General features: G+C 40.1%; 2 protein-coding genes across 2 annotated transcripts in view; both read right to left on the bottom strand.

The window, feature by feature from the left end:
• Window positions 1-1517: 1517 nt before the first annotated feature.
• pttg1ipa (PTTG1 interacting protein a) lies at window positions 1518-8120 on the bottom strand. The gene is made up of 7 exons (XM_080871058.1): window positions 7864-8120; window positions 6933-6985; window positions 6532-6640; window positions 4697-4799; window positions 3748-3813; window positions 3138-3184; window positions 1518-2268 (listed from the first exon to the last, which is right to left on the bottom strand). The coding sequence occupies exons 1-7, from the start codon at window positions 7949-7951 to the stop codon at window positions 2231-2233; spliced, it is 504 nt and encodes a 167-aa protein (XP_080727184.1). The 5' UTR covers window positions 7952-8120; the 3' UTR covers window positions 1518-2230.
• Window positions 8121-10542: 2422 nt separating this feature from the next.
• The window catches only part of myo10l1 (myosin X, like 1), a 52338-nt gene continuing 49652 nt past the window's right edge, over window positions 10543-13228 (bottom strand). Inside the window, exons 40-43 of the mRNA XM_080870878.1 lie at window positions 12630-12983; window positions 12250-12426; window positions 11970-12161; window positions 10543-11860 (exon numbers count right to left, since the gene is read on the bottom strand). Coding sequence (XP_080727004.1) covers window positions 11756-11860; window positions 11970-12161; window positions 12250-12426; window positions 12630-12983 — 828 coding nt within the window. The 3' untranslated portion in view covers window positions 10543-11755. The remainder of the gene's footprint in view (window positions 11861-11969; window positions 12162-12249; window positions 12427-12629; window positions 12984-13228) is intronic.

Here is a 13228-nt window from a genome sequence, read left to right as displayed (position 1 = left end):
TTGAGCCGACCGGGCATGGTACAATCGACGCTGCCTTTCTTCGCTGGTTTCGCGCTGTCTCCGCGAAGCCTGGGCCAGTCTGGCATTTTCCAGGCGAAGTCGTCTTTTTTCGCTGCTCTCGCGCCGTCTCCGCGAAGCTTGGGATACTCTGGCGTTTTCTAAACGACGCTGTCTCTCTTCGCTGGTTTCTCGCTGTCTTCGTGCAGCTTCTGCTAATCTGGCGTTTTCCAGTCTAGATTCTCTTTGATGCTGAGATTCAGTGGCCCTGATTTTCTTCTTCCGCATGGCATCCTTACTGCTGCGGCAAGAGCCTTTCCTTTTTCTAGGCATTGTGGTGATGTGACCCTCTCAAGGCCCCTTGACACAAGGAGCGACATGCGCTGCACTGACCGCTGGCTGGAGCGAATTTTTCTGCTGGCCCTCTGCTGCGCTCTGCCGGTACGTCATTTTTTGCGCCCGCTCTACGTTTACTAGATGCGTCTGCTGCTTGTCAATGAAAACCATGCGTCTCTCATCTACAAAGGAGAAGGCATTGGCGTTGAAGTAACCGTACTAGTGAAGAAGAATGTACTCAATGACCTTAACTGCACATGCCTGCAACAAATCTGTGTGTGTGTGTTCGTCTGTGAACTTCTACTCAATCAGGAGTTTGATAACACACAGGCACGACTCAGGGCCCCAAAAGTTCTTATCTATATCAGATGTCATGAGGTCATCATATTGCCTAGCAACAGACTAACAGTGAACCCATTTTCCTTGGAAGAAAAATATAAAGAAAGCAGGAGTGGCTAGAGACTTTTGCACAGTATTCATAACATAAATGCTAAAAAAATTGGTGGTTTTAGCTTGTTGGTATATCACCATCAAGTTTGACTGCATGTTGGTGGAGTTTGCAGACAAACAGATTTGGTATAAAATACATAAAACAATGGGGCAAGGGATACAAGTGCTTTGCAGATACCATTAAAAAGTGGAATACCTGGTCAGCCTAATTAAAGATCCAGACTTTGCCAGTACATCAGGTCCTCTGTGCCTCTTCGTTGTTTTTTTATTTTACATTTTATTTCACTTGATTTAAGTAGTCGATAAGTTCATAGTTTTTCATGTTTTGAAATATGGTTTTATTTTAGCATTTGTTTGTGTTTGTTTTGAGGTAGACCTCCTCCTTCGTGCTCCAACAGGGCAATGACCCCCCCACTCCATGGCCTTCCTAGAGCTTCAACCTCGATCATACTGAAAATCGGGCAACAATGCTTAAGAGTGTCTTGAAACCAAGTTAAAGGAATTCTGCCATGAGTGTTAAAAAAATCTATCCAGAAATATGCCAGAAGCTTGTTGATGGATAAAAGTGTCTGATTGACGTGCAACTTACCAAGGCAGATTTAAACAAATAGTGTGGGTCTATGTATACCATATGTATATGTGGTACAAAGTCGTAACTCGTGGTGAGCATACGTAATCTTCTGACTACAACTGAAGATCATTGATTTTTTTTTTCTTTTAAGGAATAACACATCTTTTAATCAAATGTTTGATTTATTGATAAACTGTACAAAACATACAGTATTTTATAAAGGTAGGTTAACATGAAAGCTCAATGGGAAATAAACATAAACAGTGTTACTATCAGAATTAGGGATCAGTCTGAAATCTTTTATTTAAGTTCTTTCATTATGTTCATTTTGACCTCATATATTCAGAATATATTCTGCAAATGTGATTGGTTTAAAATTCGTTGTCAACAGTAGGAAACAGCAGCAGTAACACAGTAATTAGATTTCAGAATGGGGAAAAAACATTTAAAACAAGATAAAAGTAAAATCTCAGCAGCAAAAACAATGTGAAAATGTACAATTACAACAGAAGCTAAAGGAAAGAATATTCCAGCAGCCAGACTGGACTCCTTCCATTCAGTACCATTAGACTAAATACCCAAATAAATAGTAGATTAGCAGATTAGTATCTTGAGTCACAGGATAAATGACAAGTGTTTGGAAAAATACCAACACTACATATCTCTTCTAGCATTTGGTTCCAGCCTCTTGGGTCATTTCAGTAAATGTAGGATTCTTTGAAAGCTTCATTGACCAAATGACCCTGATCTATTTAAACTACTTTTCTTACATTTGATTTTTTATATCAATTACAACAATTCTCCAATCATGTCACTTCAAGACAGCTCATGGATGTCCTCTGTCCGCAGTTAATAATCTCAGTTGACAAATCCATTTCAAGAAAATCTGGAGTATGGGTTTTGTCCACTTAGACCTGGAAAACATTAAACAATCAGTAAGAGTTGCCCTGATTTAAATAAATCGTTTGATATATTCACGCAAAATGGTAACTATGAAGTCAATGCCAGATTACGGTGAACGTAGCTTAGCACGGACAGGAGTAAATGGCTAGCCTCGCACTGTATTGTATCATAGCTAAATAAAAACTTACCAGCCTCTCTTAAACTTTTATATTTAGCTTTATGGTATACACCCATCAGCCATAACATTACAAGGACCTTAGCAGGAACATTTAGGTTGTAGGTTGGGCCTCCATGGATCAGACTCCAGGAGGTGCTCTTGCAGGATGAACTGGAACAAGTCTTGCGACTGTGTCTATCTTTTCTGCTCAATTAACCCTGATACTATGCGAGTGCCAGTGCAGAAGTAATTACTCATTGGTGTCTTTTGAAAATCATTCATATTATAGCAGGCCTGCAAAGTTAACATAGTGTTATGTGTTGCCCACTGGGGTGATTTCCACTCAAAGAAAACCTGGAGGACATAATCTGATGCTTTCTCTGAATTTCTTGCAGTAGCCAGTTCCATATCCATAAACATCTGAATTTCATTAGTAGAAAAGAGACATTTAAATAGTATAGCTCTGAACTCTCTGGACCTTATGGACACAGTCAGACAAGCTCTTTTTTCCCCTCCCCAGCAGTTATGCTAAACTGGGCAAAGTGCCTCATACTGGTAGCACAATACAGAATCAACTTTCTTAATCACGCGCTCTCATATCTACTAAATGACATTACAGGTGTAAAAAGAGCCACATTTTGTTTTGTAGAGTAAGTCATAATTTAGATGCTGTATAGGTAGCCGATTGCTGACACACACAGACTAACAAAGAGAAAAGCTTACCATATTTCTGCCTGATTTCCTGGTGTCTCTGCTTCATCTCCGCCCTCCTGTAAAGACAAAACATTCTTCCATAAGTCACAGGGCGACGACTAATGATTTTTCAGAATGTCAGACTCGTGGAAACAAACCAGTTTGGGCTGATAACAGTATGACGTCTGCATTTTTCCCCCTCGTGTGTGTTGAAAGAAAGCGATGCTAATCATAGCTATCAATGCAAAAGGTAGCCGGTGTGTCGCACCTAGTGCAACTATTACAGAACCAATAAAAGCCCAAAATGTATAATTGTTGTTTAGAGGAAATACATGTAAAGTATAGAGAAATAACTCCAATTTGTATGTGTTTATAGCAAATATTTAATGTTAGCTGAGAGAGATGCTGTTCTATAGGAAGAAACTTGGTCATAAAGACATGGTGCTGAACTGTAGTTTTGTTTTTTCTCATGATTTTTGAATTTTAATTATATAAACTAGAGATTTAGGCAGCAATTTAGAGTCCACCAATTCTTTAAAGCCACGTTTTGTTAAGTTATAGCTATGGATGTATCAAATACAGAGACCAACCAGTCATAGGGGGTGAAACAGTATTACAAAACAAAACATGATATTGCCACCTTTCGTCCTGCTTGGTTCTCAGCTTATTGGCCTGCCGCTGCATCTTGGCCTCAGACCTGCTAGATCTGAAAAAACAAGACCAGTGTTAGATTTATGTAGTAGAAGGAAAAGATTGCTGATTATTACTAACAAACTCATAAGAAAGCAATCATCGCAAGGTATGTTTAAAGAAAAGCAATTTAGTGGCATTCCTAGTGTGAATAAATGTGGGCAAATGTTGTGAGTTTAAGATGGGGTTGAACCCTGCAAACGTAGAAAACTTCTTTTTTTTTTTTTTTTAAATTACCACACTTTTCTGAACTGAATCAACTTTAGTTCAGCCTTAACTTAATAAAACAGCATCTGAAAGTCAAAAATGGTGCCAGATGTGGATGACCTATGAATCAGTCAACTGCCAATTGCTTGACAAGGGGGTCGAGTTAAAGAGTGACAACAGAGTCCAGCAAGAACAGGAGAAGAATGAGAAAAGAGTAAATCAAAGAATAAAAATATGCCATGAAAAGCACAGACAGGCTCCACAGTAGACACATTTCACTGATTTTAAACAGTTTCACTTCAGCTCTTTGTAGTTATAATTTCACTTTTCTCTGTGGCTGGCTCATGAACCAACAACAGCAGAAGCAAGAGTAGCCCACAGACTGGATGTGTCACATGTTTTTGACACAGCCCCAATCCACAATAAACACTCTCTGCAGGTAGACGGGCAGTACCTGACTGCCTGCAGACTGCCTTTGTGCTACTTCACGCTCACGCATAAACGGAAACACTCCCATTTTCAGGATTGCTTACGTGTAACATAATCATTTAATTGAAGGACTTGATGGGTAGTCAGTACATATCTTAACCTGTTGCACACAACTAATAATATAATTGCTACAATGTATTCTACCAGCATCACACTGGCTGGAATGAGAGGGTTTTGTCAACCAGAGCTCACATTACACTTACCCGATGTTCTCACACTTGCAGCAGCAGAACAGACAGACCAAAAAGGCAATGATAAGAATGCCACCAACCACTGACAAGGTGATTATCAAGATCTGGAAGTTCACTGCAGACAGAACCAGAGTGACAATGTCATTCAGAAATCACAAATTTATCTTCCAGATAGAAAATTCTTGTTCTTCCTCCTTCATTAGGTTGCGTTTAATTTCCTCTTCTCAAACCAAATCATTCTACAGATGTACTGAATAAAACGTTAATGTTTTTTGACTCACTGATAAAAATAACAAGGATCAAAGACAATTTTAATGTAATGTTTAATATGCAAATGTACTTCTGTAAAAAGTTCTGCATCAAGATTTTAAAGATGTAATAGTACAAAAGCATGTGGACAAAATGAATGTTAACATGAATGGGTTCCTATTTTACTACCAAACTATTGGATAGCACGCTTTGTACAGGGAGAGGCTGTCACGGTGAAACAGGATAGGGCTTTCCCCCATCCCGCTATTGTCTAAAACGTATCTACACGCTGAAGCACTTATTCAAAACAAACAACCCCAGACGCAAAATCCACAAACATGGAGGGGTTTTTTGTTTTTCCACTCTAGTGATTTAGTGAAACTTTCATCTACAGCAAATCAGGATAAACTGTTCCAATCTTCATTTGTGGAAAAAAATAAGAATTATGAAGATGCAGGATCTTTTAATCTCTATTTGTAAGTTTTGGGGGTTTTTTTAGGAAAAAAAATAGTTTTTTTAAGAGAAAGAGCCTTTAAATATAACTATTTAGTTTTTATTTATCCTTGGCACGGTGCTGATTGGGAGCCTGTTGCAGTAGCTCTTGTTCCAATTTATTTATTTTGAAATTATTTCATAACCTACTAAAGTGGATTTTTCTTGCTCCTTGTAGTTTATGTGGAGGTGAAATAGCCTAACAAGCCTACTAGTGGTTTTTCGTATCACTACAATTTCAGCAAGTTGCAGAAAGGGGCTCTACTGCCCGGAGCGAGGCCTGTAAACCTGGGGGACCTATGAGGAAAATGATGGAGACGAAGCTGTTACAGCCAGCATCATGGGGAATGTATGTGGCTGCCCAATAACATGGATTAGTTCAGTGAGCTGATTAAGAGCAGAGGGAACACAGTGAGTGTTGGAGTAGCAGCAAAACACTGTGCACACAGTGTGACTGTACCTGGCTTCAGGACTTTAGTAAGATGTGTTATGTGAAGGGATTGCACAATCCCAGACATTTTATCTGGAACACTGAAGTGCTAGCTGTGGGAATGAGTCCATGTTATGCGTAAAGGGAATTAATTGTTGCTGTTGCATTTTGATGCTGAGGTCAGCCAAATGACTGTGGCTATAGATCCTCTCTGCACCACTTAATTAACACCTCATCTAACATCTGTTTCAGCTCAGCTGCCACAAGGACAGACGCAGAAGTTCTTTGCTACCTCATACCACAATACATGCCTTCATTTTAGGTTTAACCTCCTAGTATAGTATCACATTTAGATTTTAATCCATAAAGCACTTGACTTTCTTGTATTTTTCATTTAACCTGAGCTCCTTCTTTGGAGTAATTTTTAATTTTCCAATTTTTTATCATGATTGGACTGATGCAACACAGTAATTTCTCAACTTCAGGGACATGTAAGTATTTTTGTCTTATACAAGAATATCGTTTATTAATTATCACTAACACACAGAGAAAAAAAGAAAGAAAATCAGCAAATAAGCTTCAGTCGGACAGTGTACTGGACAGCATATTTAACGACTTTAATTCAATTAACTAAATGTTATCAATGTGATCAGCTTGTGTGTGTGTGTTTTCTTACTCCAGCAGAGTCCCCATCGTGCATCATTCAGAGGGCAGAGCGCATGGGGTGGGAGGATGGTTCTCACTGGATATGTTACACATGACTTTGTTGTGATGCACCACAAGCACTGTTTAAAAAAATGTGCACAATGTCCCTATTAGTTAAACAGAAAAACAAAAAAGGAGGTATGCAGGCTAATTACAGGAAATTACCTTTTTTAGGCTGTGTGTGATAGGCACACACAGCCTAAAAAAGGAGCAGGGTGAGAATTCATGAGATCAGTTACTTCTCAAACCAGTCAAACAGGTCTGGGTTGGAGGAGGAGACATCTATTCTGACCATGCACACACACAGAAACTCTGTTAACCCAAAAAAGAAATCAGCCAAGCAGAAATAAAACGCTCTCTCAGCGAACTTACCGTCACATTTTTCAGACATTCCTCACAGCTTGTCCCGTTTTTCAACTCACACACTGTAAGTCAAAGAAGTTAATACAATCGAGTTAAAGGACATAATGGGCAAGGTGGAAACATTTTGCCTCAAACGTCAAGGCAAACATGACTGCAAAACTTGTCGAGTTTAAATGAAAGCACCATGAGGAGCAGATTTAAAAAGGCCTGGCATGTGCCCACTCTGGTTTTTGTAACTACTGGTAATCCTCCTGGGACATTTTCCATGGCGACTAAGTACAGCAACTACACAGCCTGTGGAACCAGTCATGTTATTATCAGCAGACATACACAGAACAACAGCCGGGTTTGTGCGAGTGAAGCCATGCATCTGTAAAATGGAGAAACAATGTCTCATATTTGTGTGCCACAGTTTCTCTTAGTCTCTGCTCTGAAACAATCAAGCACCCCAGGGGCTGAAAAAGAGACTCCTTGTTCCTGTTGAGAGGTTTCAACAGTTTTCAGAGACAGGAATCTTACACAGACACAATTCTACCAACAAAGTTGTGTTTTTATTCCTTTTAAGCTTAAATGTGGCCGGTACGTAAGGTTATCTAATATATTTTATAATAAATAGTTTCAGTGTAGAAAATGCAAACAATGACATTTTAATTCTAGATGTTTGGGTGCTTTTCTCCTCAGTTCAAGGCTTATGAAACAATGCTTTATGAATATAATAGCCCTTAAAACTGTTGTGACTTTACTGAACAGATAAAAGACTCACATTCGGGGTTTTGAGCAACCTGCGCGTAGCTATAAAGATAAAAACAACAATACTACTAAAAACAATAATAATAATAATAATGAATTAGAAGGCAGCTACATCTGATCAAAAACAAAAAACAAAGATTTTCAGCTTAACTAATTCCTCAGCCCCCACATTCACCGATTCCTTTCCTACCGTTCTCAGGTGTGGACGAATCGGCGAAAACGCTCGCCAGGCCGAAACCAAAGAGAAGAACAGCCAATAATATCCGTAAACCCATCATCCAAGAGCGTAGACTCAGATTCTCCTCCAATTTTTTATGTTTCAGAAGATTTTAGAAGACAGTGTAAGCGCAAAAGGAGGAAATGCCTCGGCTGCTCCGACAGAAGTCTGAAACCTGAGAAGTGAACTTGCTGGGAAGGAACCAAAAGCAAAATCCTGACGCACGCTCTCTTTACGCACCCAAACAGACAAAAGAGGGAAAGGCGTTGGCAGAGCGCAGTGCATTTCGATATACGTCATTTAAACTATGCGCTGAATAAACGGAGTTTACAAAAATAGCTGCTTTGACACACACAAAAAGTATATTTTTAAAAAGTCACAGTTAAAACATTAGCTTTTTTCCTGATGGATCATACCTTTTTACACCTGTTTCGTTTAATCCATTCATTCCCAAGCTCTGTGTTGGCCTCCCACAGTAGGAAAGTGACTCTATAACAAATGCTAACACATAACAGCTAATTGTTGTAGAGGACTTCATGAGCTAGATGTTGTTGGGCAGCTTAGCTCCCCAGCTCCTCAGCTCTTCTAAAGCTTCCATATTTTGTTTCAACAAATTAGATGATAAACTTCATGAAACGAACAGGACATCCAAAGGCAAAGAGGTTTGGAGCCCTAGTGCCAGCACATGCACAGCTCCCTGAAAAACTTCCACTCTGTTCAAAAATAAGTACACAAAGATCACGGTAAATATAGGACCATTTTCAATAATTTATTAAAGCATAATTTTGTAAAGCCAGTTACAAATAAAAAAAGAACACCACACATATCTCTCTCTTTCTCTCTTTTTTTTGTTGTTCTTTTTGTTTAAACAAGCACAATGTTTTACTATGTAAAGGTGATAATAAGCGTAACACAAGATAAGAGTGGGCCCCACTTTGGCCGCCTGCGGCTGATAACAGGACCCTTTGTGATGAAGTTGCCCTTGAAGACAGATTTGTAATCAGAATTTCCATTAAGAAACATGCTGATCACATTTCAGCAACTACAGGGCAAGTTCTTCTTACTCAGTGTAATATCAGTGACAGACAGAACCACAGATGTAGAATAACCAGATCTCACAGCTCCAGGGTCCTCAGGATTTATGGCTTGTGAACTTCAATTTTTCAGTTTTTCACTCCTTTTTTTTTTTTTTTTTTAGATTAAACTAAATTAACCAAAAGTTCAAAGTGGAACCTGTGAGTGAGTTCTGCTTATTCTAAATCTACAGGCAGGATCCCAGTGGGCTGTGTGTATGCTTTCAGGCCGTAGCTATGATTAAAGACACTGAGGTTATTAAAATTTGGAGAATTTTAGCAAATCTCTGCATTGTACACTTACAACTTTACATGTCGTAGAGACTGATTTCAATATTCTTAGACTTTAAATTGTTATATTTAAAGACGCAATTCAGGTTTTTTTTTCATTAAATCTGTGGATAAATTTATTTTTGGTTACTGGGCAACACTTCAGAGGGGTTGGAGGGGTTTTGGATTCACAGCCTCAGTTTTTCTAAAATCATCGCTGCCACCCTGTAGAGTATGTGATGAACTAGAAAAACAACAACATATTTCACCTGAAGAACTTCACTTTAGTGTCTGGTGTGAAAAGCCAAACCAGATCTGTCTTTGGGGCAAATCCTGAAAATCTTATTGCCACAGAAACAAGTTTAGAAACTTCATCTAAACCAGATAAGACAAATAACTGGAGCATGTTGTCATGCTGGACGGTAACTTTCCATGCTATGCGAGCACTCCCAGTGGATATCTGCTTTGTGGGAACACTTTGTTTACAGTGCTCTCTGCAGGTGTTTGACATGAGTGCCATCTAGCTGCAATGCACAGCATCAGGTGACCTCACTTCGAGTCCAAAGAACACACGCACGCATGCACACACACACACACACACACACAAAGCAGTGATGAATTTCAGCATTCCAAGTGCACAATTAAACTTTTTCCAAGCCCGTGTCCTCACAGTGTCATATCTGCTTCTTGTACACTGATGCCGAAAAAAAAGAATAATCAAAAGCATATTTTCATTCTTCCTGAACAAACTTTGCAACACATACAGCACAATAGGAAATAAACAACCCCTCAACCCTCCCCTGATATTCCATGCTTTTCCCGTTAACTCACAATTACAACACCATTCTTCGCAAAAGTTACTCATGTAAATTCATCTCTTTTTTTCCAAGGAATACAGTAGTATCACTAGTATCACTTCAGTAGTATCGCTTCTCTTTTCCCTTCTCGTATCCAACAGTTTACGCCATTAATACACTCACACACACAGCAGCAATGCAGACACAGCACTTTAGGTTGGCTAAGATAGGGGGAATACAATAATAACAGTATTATCAGTAATTGTTTAAATAAAAATCACATGTTCATAAATAGGCTAAAAACACAGACAAACAAGGTTGTGTGCATTTTTGCTTAAGTCTCCTGATCTCTGAAGAAAAAAATGAGAATAGCTTGAGCAGATGAGGATAGACAGGATTTCATGGCTCCAATTAATTCTTCAGAGTGAGTCCAACAAATAACAACAATGATAAATTCATCAAAATGCTCTTAGAAATATGACCACGATACCAGCCAGACTCACTATAGTCTGTTTCCTTTTTTTTTTTTTTTTTATCTTACTCTTACTTCTCTGTGAGTCACATTAATGGCACAGCCAGTGTACAGTATTGGCATCATATTCAGACATACAGTGGTCATTATTAACACCAATCACTTGCATGTATCTTACATGGCAGGTGTCACATTGCATTTAGTATGGCATTTATATACTGTACAGTGCAGCGGCCACCAAAAATGTAACAATAATTCTTATTATAATGTGTGATATACGATACAAAATGATACATGTTTGTTCAGTTTATGTGTGCACGTAGGCGAATATACACATTTATCCAGCTTGTGTGACATGTAGACATAAATAGGGAAAAGTTTGTTGGGGGGTTTTCTGGCCATTGTTCTGGATATTGTTCTTGCAGAGCCAAGTGAGGCTCGTAGCCATGCACATACTTTGGAGAGCATCCAAAGTAAATCTTTCTTCTCTGGAATATTTATAGGATTTTTTTTTTTTAAATACTTAAAGCCGCTTCCTTTGGCTGAGTTTTCTTCTTGTGGCCACACAGTGGCGCTGACGAGTGAGCAGGTGAACACTATGTTGTTTGGTGACGAATCACCGAGTCCTTTTCCTCAGACGTGACAGAGCTGATATTATCGATAACAGACAGAGAAAGCAAGCAAGAACAAGAATTTAGCATTTTAACTTAACAGCGACCGCAAACAAAGAGTGAGGATATATAAAGAGAAAGAGAGAGACTCGGAAATTAGAGGAGAAGTGAGATAGAAACTAACAAAACTGAGAAAGTGTGGCTTTCTTCTGTCTGGCAGTGCAATGGAGGTTGGAGGAGCCACCTGGGGCTGACTGGGACTGGGTGGCTGCTTTGTGCTTGTTGTTTCTGAATTTGTCCAAAAACGGAGAGTTTGGTGTGTGCTTGAACATCTACATGCAGGACTACTGCTGAGGGTTATGTATTTGATGGGACAGCCCCCCAAAACAGTTTTTTTTTTTCATGCTATTTCATGTTACGTTATTAATAGATCTCCAGGCCAGTTGAGTGTGCATTTGGCTTCTGTGTCCACTTTTTCCCCATTTTTGTAATTGATGCTCATTCCCTGCTCATGATTCAACGTGGGAGGTTGAGCTGGTTGGTGTGACTGCCCTTTATAAAACACAACCAACCAATGCAAGGAGCCAAGGCGTCTGGTGTCACTAGATGGATGAACGAAGAGCTTTGACTGGCTGGGAGAGATCACCTGACCCAGGCACTGGCAACACTGGACACAGACATGATGCTGCAGCGTTTCTTCACCATCATGTTGATGTAGGCCCGCATAATCTTGGTGATCTCGCCGACCTAAAATGTGAAAAAGGAGATTAGTACATCCTAGATAAGAGGTATCAAATCCTACGCTGAGAAAATACGCTGAGGGGGGGTGATTAGACAACGAATGATGAGCTCTCACCAGTGGAGTCTCAAAGTACATCTCTCTCTCATCCACGATGATCTTGTAGGTGCAGGGCTGTGACGCTCCGAAGAAGGTGATGTGTTCGTACTGGAAGGTCTCGAGCGGTTTGGGTTCTCCTCGTTTATACACAGACACGTTGTCAGCGCTCACACCCAGCCACAGATCATGAGGGAAACCTCCCTCTTTACACTAGCAAGAGAAGAGAGAAGGGAAAAGAAGCAGATCAAATTTATTTGTACAAAGCTCCAAAATTGATCTTCTGAGCGTTTTTCCTCACCTCCACATCAAATAGGGTGGAGCCATATCCTGGCCACTCCTTAATGATGCTCATGTATTTCAGCATGGCCTGATGCTGCGGCATGCCCTGCAGACGAGTCCACTTCTCGAGCACGCTGGTCCGTGTTGCAGACGTCTCCTCCTTCACCCACATCTCAAGCATTTGCTCATCCTCCATCTGAAACAATCAGCGAATCCTCCGAACTATCATGTGTATATTTATTTATTTATTCATTTATTATTTAGTATAGCAGGAGACGGATTTCAGTGAACTTAAGATGCAGAATTGTACAAATCACTTTTGCAAAGTAGAATTTTAAAATGAAGTAGCTATATTTTCTTTAACTTTAATGAAAAGCTACTTTTTCCTCCATCACTGACCTTCTGCTTCTTCAGTGAACCAGTCTTGAAACTTCTCCTAAGGGTGCCATCCAGGAAGCTCGGAGTCTTTCGTTTCTCTACGCAGGGCCCGACACCACCTTGTCCTACTGCCACGCCTTTTCCATCTACAGCTCCAACACCTCCAGCCCCTCCAGCTCCACCTGTGACCCCCACACCCGGTTTGGTGGAGTGCAAAATGCGGTTGCGCAGACGTCCAATTGGGTAGACGCTCCCCAGGCTCCACCCGGCTCGACCTGCCCCATCACCGTGGAGATACTGAAGACGTAAAGCGGCCAGGTGCTGCAGCGTTTCCTCCGAGGCCGGGAAGTGACCACTTATCAAAGATTCGTGCGCCTGGGAGAGAGAGCAAGACAGTCTGCATTTCTGACACTTATATTTCCTGACTGGATCACATCTTCAGCAGGAAGAGAAAATATCAGGCTCAATTGGAATTGCGTTCAAATACTGCTTTTGTAATCTTACTAAAAATGAATACACCTAGTCATACATTCATGCCAGAGAACCAGCGAGTCAACAGCCACCACTACATCGTTCATGTAGGAAAGCCTCGTTTTACTTACAATCTTTAGGTCCTCGTT

Source organism: Rhamphochromis sp. 'chilingali', assembly GCF_963969265.1.
Source record: "Rhamphochromis sp. 'chilingali' genome assembly, chromosome: 21".
NCBI classification, from domain to species: domain Eukaryota; kingdom Metazoa; phylum Chordata; class Actinopteri; order Cichliformes; family Cichlidae; genus Rhamphochromis; species Rhamphochromis sp. 'chilingali'.
The sequence above is the reverse complement of the archived record's forward strand: the minus strand, read 5'-3'. Positions and strand labels throughout refer to the sequence as shown.